Source organism: Zosterops lateralis, assembly GCF_965231275.1.
Source record: "Zosterops lateralis genome assembly, chromosome: 1".
Taxonomy (NCBI): Eukaryota; Metazoa; Chordata; class Aves; order Passeriformes; family Zosteropidae; genus Zosterops; species Zosterops lateralis.
In genome coordinates this window covers 123,152,327-123,171,994 of record NC_139762.1, presented here as the reverse complement: position 1 = coordinate 123,171,994, position 19,668 = coordinate 123,152,327, and the positions used below count along the sequence as shown (strand labels likewise).

Genomic DNA, 19,668 nt, shown 5'->3' with positions numbered 1-19,668 from the left:
CACTAATAGTCACATGTAAAGTACACTGAGAACCCAGCCCAAGAGAAGTCAGTCCTTGGGTGATGGAGTCTTCCTGGGGGTGATGACAGTGATGCCCATGCACCATTATATCCTCATATTGTTCTTTATGCAATCCAGCATCAAAGGAATGTACTTCTGATATTCCAGTCCAAACTCCGGCATAATGTTGCCTTCACAGTTTCATATGCTCCACTGTATCAACTAAAACACTTCTTATGAGACAAACTTGGCTTTTTAACAATTTTGCAACACATTCAGATAGCACTGGTTTGTTCCTGCTATTTTAGTCAGCTATGGTGAGGCAGCAGGAGTGCGTCTTCCGGGTAATTGGCTGCTGCGGGACCAGTGGAGTTCCTACAATACTTTGGGTTGGGAAGAGACCTTGAAGATCATCTTTTTCTAACCTCCCTGCTGTGGGCAGGGACACCTTTCACTAGAGGAGGTCGGTCAATGCCTCAGCTGACCTGCCTTGATATCTCCATACTGAGACCCTGAATGCAACTTCTGGGTCCATTCTCTATTTACCATCTCCAGGTGCTAACAAACCAAGGTGTCTTGGTTTATACAACAGTAAAGATTTCTTTTATTCTTTTACAAGAGTCAGAAAATTTGATACTTTCTTTTCATCTGCCTCCTAGACTCTCACAGAAAGTCTTTTCCTAAAAGCACACAAACCAAGGAAGTCCCCATTCTTCTACCTGCCAAACAGTAACAGTGAGCTCTGATTCCCACTGGGGAGAGGTTTACATGCCAGGGAAATGGAGGGGACAGCAATTTCAGCTTTTGATCCAGGATCTGCAACTAGTGGAAGCAGTCCTTACATCTCCTTAATGCCTCAGTCCAAATCCATGGAAGTAAAGGTGCTAATATATTCACCAGCTGGCACCAGGGAGGACTCTTGTCCAGGTTGACAAGCTGTGTTATGACACCACTGGGTATAGTATTTGCATTTTAAAAAGTCTCTTATAAACAGAGCAAGGCGCAAGAATATTAAGTTGGGTCAGGATAAGTGCAAGAAGAATGTCCCATGGATTTGAGGCTGGTATTTTTCCCAGGAGTGCCCCAAGTAAGGCTGCATTTCCTGTACCAGAAGTCACTGAAGGGATCATAACATGAATGTGTGAACACTGTGGCACAGGGATGTCCAGCCAGGGCATTCTTCAGAAGCAACTCAAGGCAGTGTGTAGGATGTCATAATACCTGCAAGGCTCTGCCTCTGTGGCAGATGAGGCAATACCCCTTACAAAGCCCTCCTGATTTAGGGGCCCAGGTTGCCAGTGGTGGACTAGCATTCCCAAAAAGACCCATAAACCCCCATTCACCTCCTTAAATGTCACATTCTTACCTAAACACATCTTCAGCTGCCTTGCTCACAGCCTTGCCCTAATCTTAGCCATGCACAGACAAAAGGCACTAAATTGTATCATCTGGGTCAGGAAAGATAACTGATAACGCTGGGTGTGACACACAGAGAAAATGTCACAGCTTCTCAGTGCCCATATAAAAACATATCAAATAAAACACGTGGCAAAATGGAAATCTCTCTGTGAAACAACTTGTGAATTACTGGCCAGTTGTCTTTGCTTCCAAAATTTTGTGGCCCAGAATTCCAACAAATAAACCAGGAAGAACTAAGAGATATGCAGTATATTTCTTTAATAATTCTAGAGAGAATGGGGTTAAAAACTGCAGAGTCAGGAAGCCTTTACTATTAATATACCAACCTTTATTGGTTGCATCTCCTATTGGTGTTGTTCCTTCATAATTACATGCCTTTTTAATACCATGAAAGTGACCCAAGTCTTTGATGGAAGGTGGGGTATTCAAGAATATGTTTCTGAAATCACAACAGCCTATTAAAGACTAATTAATTAGCCAGTAGTAATTGTGGATGCGAGGCATGGAGAGTCTCAACAGTCATGTTTAGCTTGAGTCTTCATCATCATTCTGAAAAATGTCACTATTGAATATTTTGGGAACAATTTGTGAATGCAATTTAAAAGAATTTTAAAAAGTTCTACAAGTTGCACTCACTCATTTCTTCCCTTTCATTTTATAGTCCATATCATTATTTGATCCATTTTCTATGGGTTAGAATAATTTCAGGTCATTTTTTTTAGAGCTGGTGGTGTTATCTCTGCTGAGGGAGAGATATTTGGACAAACCAAAGGCAATAAAAGGCTCAAACATCACAGAACAAGCATGCACATATTCACTGTTTCAAATTCAGCCCTTTAAAATGGATACATAAACCAAAAAACACAGTACCTGCACACTGTTTTTACGAAATACTGGCTAGAACTTCCTGTAACATATAACCGTACATTGTTAAAAAAAGAAACTCAAGTCTCAGCAAGCACTGACTGTTTTGATTTGCCAAGTTATGCTTATTGGGCAAACTGCATTAATACATCATATTTTAATTGTAGTTTTTCTTCTTTCTTAACCACCCCCTCCCACTCTAATCATGAACAGACTACACACTCAAGGAAGAAAGGTACATTTGAAATGGTTTCCACTACTATTAAAACACAATTTGTAATCTTCAAAGATAGAGATGTGTTTGGAATTGTTTTAGGGCAACTCCAGACAGTGGCAAAATAAATGTCAGAAATAATTCAAATCTTCAAAGGGAAATTTTCAAAGTTCAAGTTTCAAATCCACAAAGTAATCTTTTGCTTACAAATAAGCATGTAAATCAGGTATGTTAAATTGGGCCTAAGCAGTAAGAGGCTGGCAGGATTAGGCCCACAAAATCCACATTTACAATCAGAGTTCTCTATTTTAAACCACTGTATTGTATTCAAACCATTTGTATTGATATTTTAAAAATTAAATTAGTTTTAAGAACAGGTCTCCTCTTCAGGATAGTTTACCATCATGCAGTAAATGCAGCTTCTTGACAGTAAAGAGTACATCTCATAAGGTTTTTTAAGTGGATGGATTTAAATCAAGTAAAAGTTGATAAAATAAAACCATATCAAGGATGGAAAAGTATGATTAGCAAAATCAGAAATCCCTGAAGTTTATGGAATTCACCATATTTAAGTAAGTTTTCACACTGTGAGAAAGGAGTCAGCTTTATGTTATGTATGAATGACATGTTATGTATGAAGGACACAGAATATCTCCTCCTAAAATAAACATTTAATCAGAGAAAGGTTTTTACAAGAAAAAAAAACGAAAAACTAACAAAGCCCCCACACCTCTTTCAGATGGAGAAAAAAAGTCTTTTAATTAATTTAGGAACAAACCTAAAATCCTTCATTGTAACTGTAATCGAACAAAGACATTTATTAATCCAAAGCCAGGGTAAGATAACCTTTAGCACTCTGTATTAGATTTCCATGATTTAAGACCTCGCACTCATTCCTCAGGTAGTTTTCTGGTTCTAAAAAATTGCAGATATTTAATTTTACTCCTTGCCACAGTGGTTCCAATTTAGTTGCTGTGACTTTTCAGGGTGATTTTCTGGCTGCCTTTAAAACCAGAAGGAAGACTTACAATAATCTTAAAAAATAAAAATTAAAAGCATATTAAAAGAAAGAAAAAAAAAAAAAAAAGGAAAAAAATTGAAGACCCTTAGTACTATTTCAGGGACAGTTTGCCTGAAATCAACTCACTAATCACTTTTCCTCAAAACAAATAATAGGCAATAAAGGAGATGAGAAAATTTAAAAGTTCAATAAATGCTTTTTGTACTGTATATAACATTGTAAAAAGGAAGTCCATTAAAACACATAGGTTCACTCAATAAAAAATATTTTACTATAATTTTGGGAAGTAAACTCTTCAAACCACAACACCAAACCCAAAGGAAATTTCATGACCCTGAAACACAATGAAATTGTCATAATTTCAATATGGGTTAATATCTGCGATGATTACTGCTGTTACCAGACCTCCCTTTCTCCCTAAAAATACACTTGTTAAAATAGGAAAAGTAAAAGGATATGCATTGACAGAAACCAACACCCAATTCCTTCTTTCTTCTGTGCCTCACTAAAGCAGGAACAGGACTTTCATAATTTTCCGTGGCTAAAATATTCATTTCTCCCCCATTCAGCCTTATCCGAGGCACCAAAACAAACAAGAATCAGCTCAAAACCTCAGTGGTGAGGAGGACTGTCCCACTGGAGCTGAGGCAGCAGATGATGTGACCCAGGGGCACAGTCCCTGCTGGGTTTTGGGCACACCCCAGGCACCAGCAGACACACAGGAATAGTTTCTGGTGCCTGACAGAAGCTGGGGCAAAGCCTGCCTCACTCCAGCAGCCAGGAGTGAGGACCCTGATTGCCACTGTCTCCTCAACACTGGTAGTGCTGCACTTGGGATCTTCCCCTTCCTCGTGCTGGTTTCTCAAAACATCCTTGTTGGCATATTGCTCTTGATAAAATCTTTATTGGCACAGCAAGACAGGAAGAGAAAGTAATTATGACTTCTATTCTAGACCTTGATAACAAAAACATTCCCGTGACTCTCTCACACTTCCATAAATCTTATCGTAATAGTTTTCCAGAAATATTTTTTTTCTTTAATTCTTGCCAAAGAAAAGGAGATCCATACATTACGTTTGAATGAGTGTAAGATATAATTCCACATTAAAAACAGTTTATCAGTCAGTTTGTGTGGTTTTTTCAGTGCTCACCTCAGTGACAGGACAAACAATCTGTACACAAAGTAACAACAATAATTAATAAAGAGGGTGTTCTAGTGCAATTATAATGTTACGTCCTTTGGTCTTGCCAAATACAGCAGAAGATTAGGAATTCCCAGAGCTGAGTATCAATGAGAGTTCTGGGTGCACAATAAACAAAACTCTGAATCCCAGTTAAGCAGAGATTCTCTTGTGGGTTCAGATTTATTTAGTGGAAGGAGTAGGCAAGAATATGTCTCTTTTTCTCCCCACCCCTTCTATTTAGTTGAGAAAAATTTAACTATCAGACAGACTTATTCATAAAAATAAGAGCATAACAGTGGTCACACTTTTCTGAGTTCCACCGGTTTGTGGCAACTGGAGCACATACATTTTATTCCAAAATGACATCCAAATATTTATAACTTTTTAACTAATGTTATTCAATAATACAATAATTCACTAATGGTACTGTAAGTTTGCAAGCAGCCTAAAGTCAAATCTAAAGTCATGGTCAAAAGAGCTTTTCAAGCTGACAAGCAACAGCTGGAGAAAGGCAGCAACAATCCCAGAAATACTTAGTCTTTGGAGAACTGAATCTTAACAAGAAATTATGTGCTTTGCAATCATGTAGTTCTCAAGTAGTAATATTAGTATTATGGTGGAGGTTACTATGTAATGCCTTCTTTTCTATGAACATATTTGACCATGTCAGGAGACAGTTGGATCTCTAAATTTAAACTCGTTTAGAAAAACTGTCCTCAGGAAATGTATTGAACGTGAAATAGGTTTATTCATCATCAGCTAAAATTACTGGTGCCTTTCAGTTGTTAGATGCTATGCAATTTGTAGTACCCTCTTTTATGGGTCAAAAAGTTATTTTCAAAAACGGTGTGAAAGAGAAAACTACACACATTTGCAGCAATGCCCTGCATTGGACTACAACTTTCCAGAAATTGCTTATTTGGAAACTTACTTGGTCAAATTATCTACATAACAATGCTAATATATCTCCTATTAAAACAATTGGCTCTATAAATTCTCAAGGTATGAAAGTGAAGGGGGACACCTAATGTCTCAGAATTCTACAGAAATATTTCAGTTTTATTCTACCTCCAAAGATTTTACCCACAGCTACAGACAAGCTGCAACTTAATTCCACTCCAGAGGGAAAGGTCTCTATTACAGCTTGGCATCAACTCTATTTTGCAAAACAGACAAAGTGATACCAGTCATTTAAACGAGGTAAGACTCAGCTGGGATAGACTTTTATATGTTCAGGACACTTTTCATGATTTCTTTATTAAAATGGGTTGTTAAGATGATATTCACGTAACAGATCTTATATTCCTTATTTTAATTTTTCAACTGGTTGGTGTTTGTTTTTCCCTTAGAAGAATACAGTATTCTTCTGAACATTTGAATTTGATCTTTTGGCAGGTAATCTTTACAGAAAAAAACCCCAAAATATTGCTAAATAGCTAAAAGAAACACTTTGAAAACAAAATATATATAGTGATTCAAGATATTTTTAAAAGCACATAAAAGTTACAGACAAAGTTTGACTATTTAAGCACCCTCTACAAACAAATACATCAAATAACATCTTTATCACAAGTTTATGTCCCGGTTAGGTCACATAAGAGGGATTGAGTGGGATCTGAACACATGATATGGAGTAATGTACAGATCACACCATCTATTTGTCACTTTAAATGAAGAAAAAGTTTGCCATACATTTACCAGACTTTTCACTAAAAAAAAAAAAAAAAAAATTAAAAAATAAAATCCTGCCACTACCGAAGAGCAAAACGCCCGTTAAAGATTCTTGTATCACCTTTCAGTCATGTTTCCATTAATGCATTCAGCTACTATACTGACTTCTTCCACCAATTACATTATTGAAATAATTATCAGTCTTCCTGATGTTTCAGCCAGAAAACTAACATAAAAAAAGCACATAAAGAAGTTTTTTCCTTTATATTTTGCACCCCGACAAATCTGCATAAACAATCTCATTTTGTAAACCCACAGGTACTACTGTAAAAATTGGAAGACCTATTTGCCTAGAAAGAAAATTGATCTTGGTGAGAAAATGTTGCATGACTGGAGCTTCATAGTGCAGCTTTTTCAAAACACTTGACAATTGAAAATGCAAGTCTCCAAGCACGAGACTGTAGAATGGACAGTCACAAATTTGCTTGCATTACACCAGGTACCAACCTCCCCCCAAAGGAAGAGTCCTGTGGCATTCTCTGAGTTGCACATGCCAGCAAATTGAAATGCACTGAAACGTTTTCAGAAAATATTTGACAGAAGAGAAAAAAGAAAACAGTAAATGAAAACAAGAAAAAAAAAAAAAAAAAAAAAAAAAAAAAAAAAAAAAAAAGGCAACTTAGGATGCAATAAGAACTAGATAATTTAGCCACTAATGAGGCAAAATCCTTGTTCAAATTCAAGAACTGAACAATATATATAATTATATATATAATTTTATATCCAATTTGGCACTCATTTAAGGAATAAGCAAGTACAGCTGCTCCCTGCGTGGAATCGTGTTGATGTTGATCCCTATTTTTTTGCCCAAATCATAGTCATGGGCAATCATTAGTAAAATCAAGCAGCTCAAAGCTGAAGGGGTGGAAAACTACCTCCCTCTTGAATCTTTGACAGAATATTTCTGAAGAAGGATAAATTAAATTCTCTTCCAAAGAAAAAGAAATGAGAAATGTATAGCCAATCTAGAGCAGAGTCTAATTCACAGACGATAAAGGGGACTAAGGACCTCCTCACACAGGAAGGAAGCAGCACAATTTCAGTTCAAGAGAATGGGAGGAAACTATCCTGACCGTTCCACATATTTGCCCCTTAATATTCACACCTCAATATCTACTTTCCCTTAGGAAGGCACTCTTGTGATAAGAAACAGGGGTTATGGAATCAGCACTCTGTGCTTGTGCAGAGCAGGAAAAGTGATGTAGAACTCAGAAAGTTTCTGGGCAGGAGACGTGAAGGAGGCACTACTAAGATACTTAGAATAATACCCCGCTTTATTCCAAGCCTTCTGAACCGCACATGAACAGTTTTGCATTCTGAATTTACCTAGAAAAACACATCTTTCTACAGATTTGCCTTCTAGAATATGGGTGTCTTCTAGGCTGAAACACCTTCCTGAGCCATTCACCATCCTTTCTTAATCCTTTCAGAGTCCACACAATGATTTTGAGGGGGAAGGGGAGGGAGAAAGGGTGTAGACGACGAACTCTGCAGAAACCATCGAGCTTTTCCTTTTGAGCCCAGGCCAACAGCCCGGGGTAACCCTTGCCCCGCCTGCCCCAACCCATCCAAGGGCAGCTGAGGGAGCGAAAGAGGGCAGCGCATCTGCCTTCAAGCTAAGCCGCTCTCCTCCTCTGACAAAAAGCGACTCCAAAACACGCAGTGCCTTTTTTTTTTTTTTTTTTTTTTTTTTTTTTTTTTTTTTTTTTAAGGATATCCTCCTCGCGGATGAACGGCTCTTTCCACGCGCGGTGCCAAGCCCCATCCTTCCCTTCCCTTCCCTCCCCGGCGGGGCGCACGGACGGCGCTGGGCTGGGCGTGTAGCGGGGGCTCTATGTAACCCCGACGGGCGGGCCCGGCCCCGCCACTGCTGCTCCAGGCCCTCGGCGGGGGATCGGGGGCTCGGGGGCTCGGGGATGCCGCCCGGCCCCGGGGCAGCCCCGCCGCGGCGGAGCAGAAAGTGAAAGTACCGGCGGAGCCCCATGGGAAAGGCGAAGCCGCGCAGCCCCGCGGGCGCTCCGGAGAGCAGCGCCGCGGCCCCCTCGGGCGGGCGGGCAGCGGGGGGCGGCTGCTGCTGACCCTGCCCAGCCCGGGCCCTGCGCGGCGCTCCGCGGGCTGCGGGGCCATGGGCCGGGCGGCGCCGCCGCCACCATGAGCGCGGAGCCCTCGGCGCGGCTCCCCGGCAGCGTCCCCGCGGAACATGTTCCATGGTAAGGAGCGCGCCCCGCACCGCCCCGCCCCGCTCCGCAGAAGGCGCCCCGCTTCCCCTGCCCCTGTCCCTGCCCGGGCTGGGCTCCCCCGCCTCACCTGCCCTGCCGCTGTCCCGAGCCTCGGCCCCGCCGCCTCCCCGCCCGCTCTGCCGGAGCGGTGCCGCCCGCCGTGCCTTTTAAACCCTCGCTGACAAGCCGGGGAAATTCCCAGTTTTGCTTTTTTCTCTTTCTCTTTCTTTCCCCGTAGAATGAAAGTAAAAGAGTCCTGTTCCCATCACGCCCGCTGCCGGGAAAAGGGCAGCTCGGGGAGGGCAGGGGCGGCGGGACAGGGAGGGGAGGGCGAGCTGCGGAACGCGGGGCTCTGTGCCGGTCTGAGGGGCTCCCACCGCCCCTGGAGCCTCCCTTACCGCGGGCACACACCCTGCCGGGGGTGCCTGAACTCCCCTGGGCACCTGTCTCCTGTGGGCACATACCTTTCCATGGGCACCTGTCCCCTGTGGGCACCTGCTGTCCCTGGGGCAGCGCCGGGGGTGCCTCGCCCCCGGGAGGGAGCGCTCAAGGGAAAAAGCCGGAGTGACCCGTTTCCTGCGGGGATTGCGGGCTGCGGAGCGGGATAAAGGGCACAGGGAGCGGCCCGCCGAGATTGGGGTGGGTTGTGGGGCACCGGGGCTGCTGCGAGGATCCCGCTGGGTGCCGCCGGTGACGTGCCACGGGATGCACGGAAAGGTTTTTTAACATTAAAAAGCCAAGAGGTTGTGTTGGGGTTTTTTTATTTTTTTAATATGTGGAAATACTGGAATACTAGCTGTTCCCCACTCTCTTAGCAGAATTTTTGGGGCTTTCCACATGTGACTTAGGAGTTTACTGGAAAGATGGGTTATTACCAGTAATACATGTTCTCTTTCTTTTGAATTGCTGGCCATATGGAGTGCCATAAACTCCCATTCTTTCAAAGTTACCTAACTTTAGGAAAATCTGTTTCAATTTTCAGTTTCGATCTCCTAGAATTGTTCATGACACTTGTCTAATATTTTTTTTCCAGAGGACTCGTTTAGAAATGTCTTGAAAAAATTTGATCACCACCCTGCAGTGGCTCAAGGGACTTTATGAGTGTGCAACACGTGACCTGCTTTTATTCTGTAATTTCCTAATTTTAAAAAGATTGGCAATCTGTACAGTACAGAGAAAGTAAAAATGACAAAATAAAAGTAACTTTGCGTGTTTCACCGCTTATCTCCACTTGTTGCCGGACAAACCAACTTTAAAGTGATGGAGTCAGATTGTTTTAATTTAGAGGATTGCTTTTTTCGTCCCTTGAAATGTTTGTGAAGCAACATATCCAAGTTGTTGTATTACCCTATTTGCAAACAAGCATTGCAGTTCATCTTTTGCACTGGAATCAAGAGGTGCAATGGGAGATTGGAAAAATGTTGTCCTATAATTAAATTCTTGAATGTTTTTTGTAAGTGCCTTTTAAAGTACTAAATCTTAGTCCTTCAAACTGATAAATCATTCAACAGAGATATAGTTAGCATAGGGATTTACAAAGATAAAGCTCTGTGGAAGTCAGGTGTGTCCACTTGGAGATTGAAGATCATAGTGGAGTCACCTTACAGAGTTTTAAAAATCATTACATGTAGGATTCATTTAAGATTTACTTAGCTCATCAGGCTAGATTTTTTTTTGAGACATTAATAGACGTCAGTTGATCAGCATGCAAAAAGGTCAGAAAATCTGGTTTTCAACCCATCAAATTTCCCATTAAAATTTGTCATGCAGCTTGCCACAAGAACTCTGTGATTTCACTTGTGCCGGTAAAATTGTTCTGGTCCTGTTTCTAGGACAGAAGTGTACATCACAGCATGTTCACATGCAATCTGTCAGAAAGAGAAGGCTTCACTAGTCAGGAAAGGCATGCATTCTTCTTGGGGGATTCAGTCTGCTGTGTGTGGTGGGAGTTGGCTGGGATGGGCTGTAAGGGACCGTGTTTCTTTGAATGGCAGTGAGCACGTGGAGTGACCTGTGGTTCTTGCATTGCAGAAGTTACATGGGTCAATACAAATTTTTGTCAAATTCTATTGCTGCTTCCTCAGTTGTTCAAAATTCCGCTCTGAGGCTGTGATTTATTAGTGATGCCCAAGTCCAGAGGTGCCCATCATCTCTTGAGTGCTGGACTGGCTGTACCAAACATCTCATCCTTGCCAGAGAGGAAGGAAAGTAGCAGCTGGGGCCAGGGCCTTCTTCCTTTCCTGGCTGCTGTCCTGCAGCTACTCTGTATGCAGTTGTTCTTACTCAGTAGTGGAGATGTTCAGAAACAGTGCATACTCTGCAAGGAACTTGTGATCTTTGCTAGTCCTTCAACATAAATTTCTACCTTTGATTTTTTTTTTCCCAAAACCTTCAATTAAAGCATCATCCTACCAGACCAGTGATAAGCCAGAGTCCAATTATTCCTAATCATGTATTATCATGTACTCCTTCATTCCCAGTACCAGATGAGTCACCTGCAGCCTCCTGTCAGTTCCCTCAGGCTCTTTTGATTTTTCCATCTTTTCTCTCTGCCCATCCTCACAGAACTCATATTTTCCTGGGTGCCATGCAGAGACAGAAGACAGAACACCAAGGGTCTGAACAAAGCAAGATGGTTCGTTAAAGGGACAAAAAAAGTGATGGGCAGTGAAGTTTGCTTGAAAAGACTGCAAAAATCTAGTGGAGAAGGTTGTGTTACTGCTCTCTCTCATGTTATGGCCAGTAGCATGGATTTGTACATTTGGTCAGCTCGAAAATATGTTTAAACACACCTTTGCTGTAGAGAAGTGTTCATGGGGATTTGTATAAGTTATCGAAGGAAAAATGGACAATCAAGATGAAACTCTTCAACATACATCTGATGTGGTTATGGTCCACTCAAATTCAGTGCTTGCAGTGAACCCTGAAGATGAATTCAGCCCTAGCAGTCACCAAGTAGCTGGTCAGCTCAATGCTTGTAGGCTCTTATCCACACTAGCTGAATCATCTTTGGGTATGAGGGAGTTGAGACAACCAAAGAGTGTCTTAATCTGGAGCTGAATCCTTCCCTCTAGCAAGGCACAAGTCATTTGGTTGTACAAAGATCCCTTTTAAACTATTTTAACAGATTACAGAATGTATTTGTTAATACAGCACCCAATCTGTGACATTAATATATATCTAACTGTTCTTCTTGTAATCCAGTCTTTTTTAGATCTACCTTACCAGTTCTGCCACTGCTCCTTGTTCTGGCTCCAGTGAATGCATCTAGTTGTGCAATGAGAAATAAAACAACTGAAATCCGTGTGAAGTATGAGAATATACTAAGTCACGACATCAATGAGCTGGTAGGTAGTAGCTCTTGGGCTTCCAAAACATATTTTTAGATGCTAACAATTAATAATAAAAGCTCTAATGTTAAAACATGATAAAAAAGTAATTTAAAGTCACACATTATGCTGAAATGCTGGTGTTATTTGAGGGGGTGCAACAATTCGGTCTCTTTAAAATCTCTGAAATCTGTGGATAGTGCCTATTTGCATGTACAAATACTGTGATACAGTTTTTTGTGCCTGAGTATCATGTAGTTAGACACATGTGCCTTTTGGCCATAGATCATATATTTAATTAAAAAGTACTCTTTTCTAAAGTAATCTCATGACTACTTCTGTTTGTATGTTTTTATCAAGAGAAGAAAGCATTACACCCATAATTTGTTCTACTAATTAGAGTTCTTGACTGAAATTTTATGTTATCCATTGAATACAAATGCACAAAGGCACAACATTCATAGGACAATAAAAGTTTCTTTGTATCTTAATAGGGTTTTTTTTGTACCTATTAATATATCTTGTTTAGCTAACAAAACTTATCTTTTCTAGATGGCAGCAGAGAACTTAACATTCTCATGTGTAAGTCTCCTGCATTATGGCTTTATCAGCCACATTTATTACACCTTTGCAAAATAGTTTCTTAACAATTTACCAATCCATGCCCAAAATTTACCTTCCAGTTCTTCTTCATGAATTATTAGCAATTAAATTTATCTGTCAAGAACACTTCTGTGGCGGAGCACTTAAGACAGTTGTATTAGTAGAGGCATTCCCACAAAAAATGTGATTTTTTTCTGACAGATTGTCACTTAGTGAGGATTCACCATTCTGTTGCAGTCTTAAATCAAGATCTATTTGTATGAAATAAAAATAATATACAGCCTTTTTCCAAGGGCAAAATCAGAAGCCATTGCATTTCTTTACACTTATGAAATACCAACATCCTTCAGAGCATTATGGCAGTGGTTTCCAACCTCTCTCTACCAAGACACATCAACCCTCATTTGGAAAAAAAAATACCTTTAGGGTCAGGGAATGATCTTTTAACATTTTGATCATGTCATATTTGTTGAGATTATGAAGAGAGAAAGGTATTTCTCTGCAGATAAATTACTTTATTCTGAATGAGGCATCAAATTTAGGGAGAGTAGTAATGGCCATATTAGAATAGATAAGTATTCCCTTTAGTTTGCTGTCTTATTTCTGACAAAGGCAAGTTTTCCCTAGAGAACAAAAATAAACTCTCTTGGCGAGCAGTTAGACAATAGCTGACTTAGAAGAGAAAATTATCTGAAGGAATAACACCTTCTGGGAGGCAGATCCTACTGCTTTCTGGTGGTGGAGATCCATGAGGTGCATCCCAGCCCTTCTCAAGATCCAGGGTCAGGGAGGTTGGAGGACTGTCCTGGCCTGGATAGGGGAATGCCTTGCCACTGTCCTAATAGTAGGATGGAGCTTGATGCAGGTGGTGCCTCATGGTGCCATCAAGGACTGGAATGGAGCAATGCCATTATTCCAGATACATTTTGAAAGTTTTGGGGTGTTTTTTTTTGCAATAAATATTATTGAGATTTTTTTAAGCCATAGGGGTTTTTATAGAAGACTGTATGAAAACTAAAAAAGTTATCAAAATAACTACATAAATAAAACCTTTATGAATTAATGCTTGTGCAAACTAATAGGAATGTACTGAGCTCTGAAGCTTTTACTTCCTAGAAGACAAACACAAGCAACCACTGTGCAAGTTTCTTCCTTTTTCCTGACTTTACTTTCCCCATTTAAAAGAAATTTGTCTTCTGTGTATAATCAGTATATTGTCACTATAAGTTAACAGCAAATAATATGTGTGCTGTATGGGTGATAGCAACTGCCCAGTAGATGATTTCCTGCAACTGCAGAGTCAAGTCAACAGCTTTCAGTTCCTCAGCCAGATGTTTGGAGCAGCTGTGGGTTTGCTGCAGAGCAGGATAGTGAGTCACATGCTAGGTCTCTGTAAGGTAATTAAATTTTCACTAATGCCTTTTCTGAGGTCAGGATTTCCCTTAGGTTGGTTTGGTCACAGCCAATAAACTGCCTTCAGATGTGGCTACTGTATATTATACTAAAGGTGATCTAAACTAAAGATCTATACTAAAGGAAATCAGAGAGGATGGGAAAATCTCATAGCAGTTAGGAAATGAAGTGACAGAAATACAGTTTTTAGAGTGATTATATAAATATATATATATATATATATATATATATAAAAATTCTGGTGCTGTGTGATTGCAGAAATATCTGTTGTGGTGCAAGAAAAGATGTGCATTAGCTTCCCGATGTTGGTGGTTTGGGTTTTTAAATTTGGTTTTGTTGTTTTGTGGTGGTTTTTTTTTTTTTTTTTTTTTTTTTTTTTTTTTTTTTATTTGTCAGTGAATATTTAACTTCCTAAACTCTCGGTTTTGCAAACACTTTCTGGATAAAGTTCTGTTTATCTTGGGTAAACTTCCTAAATACAGGCAATTCCTGCAGAAAAACTTTAGGAACTAACTGTCTAATGTGCTCATATGCATGGCGGAGTGAAGAGATCTAAAGCAATACTGCTGTGAGCTACCTTTTTTAAAGCCCTTTGGCTTAACTGGAATGTCTGAATACAGGCAGAGGAAGACAAAACTGCTGTTGAGTTGGCTTCCATTGTCATTTTGATGACAAGTGTGAAAGTGGAAGAAAAAACTACAAGAGAGGATAAACTATTGATAAAATACTATCATGACCATGTGATGTTGCTTAGGCCATCTTCTGTTATTCCATATGCAAAGTGAGTGCTACTATCTGTTTAGAGCTGAGATGTATTTGTTGAGACAAACACTGAAAAACACTATTTGTATTCAATGCATTCAATGTTACAATTCAAATGTAAGATTTAAACAGTGCTCTGTGTTTCAAAATTTCCAAAGAACAAAGCGATTTGATAGAATATGAAGATTTAACAGATTTGTGTCCATTTCTGGGCTCCCCAGTATGAGAGAAATATGGAGCTACTGGAGAGAGTCCAGCAAAGGGCCATGAAGATCCTGAAGGGACTGGAGCATCTCTCTGATGACGAAGGGCTGAGAGAGCTGGGGCTGTTCAGCCTGGAGAAGAGAAAGCTCAGAGGGATTTCATCAGTGTGTAGAAATACCTCAAGTGAGTGGGCAAAGAGTACAGAGCCAGGCTCTTATCAACAGATGGGACCAGGGGCAGTGGGCACGCAGCAACACACAGGAGGTGCCTTCTGAACATCAGGAAAGAGCTTTTTACTGTGAGGGTGACTGAGCACTGACACAGTACTTCCATGTCTAAACATATATGATATTTTACAGGTAAATATGTCTGCAGAGTATCCTGACAGGTGCTGCACGAATAAAAGAAATAGAACTATCAAAGTGTTTTTCTGCAATGATACTGAGGTAAAATTTAACTTTTCAGAATTTAGAGAATACAAACTCAAAGGAGTTCTTTGTACAGTCCAGTATAAAATAGAGTGTTAGAGTAGTATTTAATTTTAAAAGTCAAATCACAATATTCAGGATGTTTTTGGGTTTTTTTGAATCTGGAATTATATGATTTGTCAAGTAAATTGATCTTTTAAACATTTAAATATTTAGTAATTCCATATCCAAGAACTGTGGGTATTTTTTCCTCCTATGACGATTCTTCTATATTTTTAATCCAAAACAGACACAACACTTTTTGCCAATAGAAGTAAACATTAAAATTTCCCAATCTCTATTTTTATTTTTCTACAGAAAATTATATTAGTTAAGCTTTTCACTTCAGACCTGAAAGCTTTAAAATAGTAGTTTGGGCAGATATCAAATGCCAGAAATCACAATTGTCAGCTGTTGCTAGAGATTTAATCATGACTTGATAAACGGACTGGCTGGAAAAATCATTTGTTTGCTAACTGCATCAATTGATTTGATTACAGCTGTGGTTTCTCCCTAACATCCTTATGCTACTATTATTACTACTAAAAATTGCTGCTTTAAATATCTTGAAAAGATGGCAGTTAAGTCAGATTAGTTATGTGTTTTATTGAAAGAAGATTTGCACTATGAAAGCAAAAGAAACCTATAGTAATTGATGGAGGGTTTGGGTTTTTTAAGATAAACAAACATTGCAAAGAATTAATGGTGCACAAACTTTTCAGGACATATTTTCCTTGTTCTCTTGACAGGAAATAGAATCACTACAGAGCATGGCATGCAACATGCTCAGATTTCTTAATAAGCAGAGAATCAGCAAAGCCTTTAGATGGAAAGCAGCATTCGTCTCATGTGGAACATTAAAAGTTCTACAGTGTAAATGTGAAAGACCTAAAAAAGAAAAGGTGAGTAATAGTTTAACTGTTTGCCTTATTTTCTAGAGCTCTTCAACACAGACTATCACATCTAGAAGATATAACTACCTTGCACAAGTTCTATGCCAGAGGAAGTTCGCTCTGCATTTGTCTTGTAATAGACATTAAGCCCAGTGCAAAGACTAGGACAATCATCTGGAAGTCTGTGGTGAAGATATCTGCTCTGGTTCAGTAGTGAAATAACTGAGTTAATTCTCCAGTGAGAGACAAGGAGCAGACTTGTGCAAAGAAGGCATTTAAACTTCTCTAAAGTCAGAGTTGTAACTTCTCACTAACCCTAAGAATCACGTTTAATTTGGTTTGTTTCAACAAACAATTAGGGTGAGATTCTCTCTTTTCTGTAATCTCTTTGGTCTTTATTTTAACTACAATATCTCAAATTCAACAAGAACAATTAGATATGATAATATTTGGTTTTTTAGTCTTTGGCAGAATCTTCTTTTTGAAGTGCCACTTAAATGTAGCACACTGATCCACAGACTACTGTAGCAAAGGAAGAGCCTTCTTTTAAGTGTGGGTCAGTGTTGCCTGTTGAACACAAAAATATTAACCAACATCAAAAAGTCACCACATAGGCACCAAAGGATATAATGCTTAAACAGATGGATTGAAGGCTTCATTTAACTCTTAGTTTTTTTCCTTGAAGTCAAGAGACTTATAATCTGGAACGAGATCTTTAAAGTAAGATTGGTGTCTATATTTTGCTTTGTCACCTCTAGTGAATCCAACATTTGCCTTACTTTAAAGGTATCCCAGTCAAGTCATAGAAGTCAATGCCACCCTTGCAACTCCTGCCTAACCTTAGAATTCTTGTTTTTATTTAAAGACCAATTACAGTAATTTAGCAAAAAATTATGAGCAGTCATTGAATATGAACAAGAACCACAATAGTTTTGTCTGCCTGAGATCCTAGAACACTAGGGCACAGCACCAGCCCCTAGAACTGGTCTGTCTTGTTCCACTAGTCTCAACACATATTGTCAAAGTTTGGCTCACAATTTAATTGACTTTCTTATTCCTTCAGATAATGGGAGATGAATTTTGATCTGTGATAGAGGATGTACACATTCTCAGTTGGACACACTGGTTTCAGGTGTCTTTATTTGCTCTGAGTTAAAGCCATGTTCTCACAGTTCCATGGGCAGGGGCTCTCCACTATTCAGATGTAAGGCAATTGGTTTGCTTTGAAAGATGGCTACAGGAATAGACTAAGCAGTTTTCAGATAACAATACAATCTGTTTTGTTTCAGGTTTGCCCAGATGTATTTAATACAGAGGATACAGAGACAGGCGAACAGTCCAAAAAGAAATGTCACCAAGAAGTTTGTGAACTGAAAGAAAATATATCTAGCCTTCGATCCTGCTGGAATAAATTTGAAAAATTAATTTCCAGGTGATTTCAGGTGAATCCTGCTCTTTCCTTTTGAAGTGGCATTACTTGGTATCTTTGCATTTTATATGCATTCTTCAAGTAACCTTGCTCGCTTATATGAACACTTTATGCCAGAATTCTGATGGAAGGCTACTGTACCTTGTTCTGGGAGGTGACAGAAACAGAAATGGCTGAACCAAGCTGCTAAAGTCCAAGAAGTGGAAATAGAAGACCAGCATTTGAAACAAAGAACTCTGCAGAAGTCTGTGTCCAGCCTTTGTGCTCTGGAAACTACTTTGAATTTTCTGACTTTTCAAGTAACTTTATAACACTGTCATATGAAAGTATCCACATATCTACTGAAATTTATAAAAACATCTGGGAATCTGCAGATGAAGAAAAGTGTATGAAAAAGTAACTGGTTGCTTTATATCTATGCAAAATGCATTAAGGACCAAAAGTAACAATTTACCAAAGCAGTAGCTTATCTTGGGCATGTTCTCCTGACACAGAAGTGTTTTTGGTGTGGGTCTGATGAGTCTGCTAACTGATTTGGGTTTGGAAAAACAGAGAAAAAGTTAGCCTTTTGAAAAACTTAGGAAGGGTACTGATTTTTGAGAGATGCAGCATACTTCTGCTGGCTGAAGCACAGGCAAGACTGAATCCTGTGGAAGACAAAGGAGATGCCTGAATGGAAGCTGTTCAGTTGACTGGAAACAGCACTACATTCATGCATTTGATCAGCCCAGAGTTAGCTGGAGGAGGAGCTAGAATTCCTTAGCTTCAGTTTGTGATTTCTCATATGCTATTATTTTATACAACATGTTTTAAGATGTTAGGCAAACATGACTTAAAATGTGTGAATATTGTCAGAGAATAATATATTGGCATTTAACTAATAAAGTGCTCATATTTAATTTTGAATAAATATAAGTATTTTTATAGTTGTTTATTACTCTTTTGCAGTTTCTTACTTTGATATAACTCCTTTGGTAATAAAATATTTGTCTTCTATGAAATTGGACTGTTCACTTTTTGGCTGCCATTACTCCATTTTTAGTTTTTTTTCAGAGATAATCAGTCATTTGAAACACAGCTGGGGACTTCCTGTTTTAAAATAACCATTTCGTAGCTGCTTGTAACCTGCCCAATTTAGGCAAACATTTCCATACCAGCCATCTGCCTTGGACTAAATACTTCAGGAAAGCTTTAGTTAAGCCAGCCTGTTGTTTCCTGGTTTGAAGTAAATGAATATAAATTGTTTTACCTGCGCTTAAAGAATTTTTCTGTAAAACTACTCTAAAAATTTTGGTATTCAGAACAAACACCTGAAAAAGCAGTAGGATATGCTTCAAACAACTGTTTGCTCGGTTGACTATAAGCAGCACTACCTTTATGTATTTGACTGGAATAAGATTGCTGTACTGAATCTGAGAGGGAAGAGGTTAAGAGCAAACCAAGCATGCCATACTTTCTTGAAGTACACCCACTCCAATCCCCCATGTATTTATGGGGGTGATGAGGTGGGAGTGGTAACTTTGTAAACTGTGACTGAAATTTTCACGTATTCTCTTTAGCCCTTCACGTAAGATATCGCAACTTTAATGCCAAACACTTTCAAAAACTGAAACCAACCTCAACCTATTTTTTATGGAACAGGGAAGGGAAACATTTCCCAGTACCATACTGCAGATAAGGAGAACATGACCACAATTGTAAGGACTTCACTGGAAATCCTTTCTTCTGAAAGATGACCCAGGAGACTGCAGATTCAGTTGGGCTCTGAAACTGAAGAACAGTTGTTTTAGTATTTTTTGGAAATCAAGGAATAGTTGAAAGCCAGCACTTATTTCCTAATAACCACTTGGCAAGGAAAGGGCAGTGTGAATTAAAGCAAAAATACACAGATGCAGTATTAGCTACTACAAAACTGA

At 39.4% G+C, this 19,668-nt stretch overlaps 1 protein-coding gene and 1 long non-coding RNA gene across 14 annotated transcripts in view; one reads left to right on the top strand and one right to left on the bottom strand.

Moving 5' to 3' along the window:
• The window catches only part of LOC310918665, a 43,615-nt gene extending 33,867 nt beyond the window's left edge, over positions 1 to 9,748 (bottom strand). For 10 of the 12 annotated variants that reach the window (XR_014591709.1, XR_014591710.1, XR_014591711.1 and 7 more), the window contains exon 1: positions 9,117 to 9,748. This is a non-coding gene — a long non-coding RNA (uncharacterized lncRNA). Of the gene's footprint in view, positions 1 to 8,740; positions 8,943 to 9,116 lie in introns of those variants that run through there. The other 2 variants (XR_014591719.1, XR_014591720.1) reach the window with 2 other exon arrangements.
• On the top strand, positions 7,733 to 18,637 carry IL7 (interleukin 7). Of its 2 annotated transcripts, XM_083877570.1 has the most exons (6): positions 7,733 to 8,643; positions 11,857 to 11,999; positions 12,534 to 12,563; positions 15,323 to 15,409; positions 16,180 to 16,332; positions 17,613 to 18,637. In XM_083877570.1, the coding sequence occupies exons 1-6, from the start codon at positions 8,634 to 8,636 to the stop codon at positions 17,757 to 17,759; spliced, it is 570 nt and encodes a 189-aa protein (XP_083733696.1). In that variant the 5' UTR covers positions 7,733 to 8,633; the 3' UTR covers positions 17,760 to 18,637. The 2 variants fall into 2 exon arrangements, with proteins under 2 accessions (XP_083733696.1, XP_083733697.1); XM_083877571.1 differs by lacking the exon at positions 12,534 to 12,563.
• Positions 18,638 to 19,668: the final 1,031 nt, after the last annotated feature.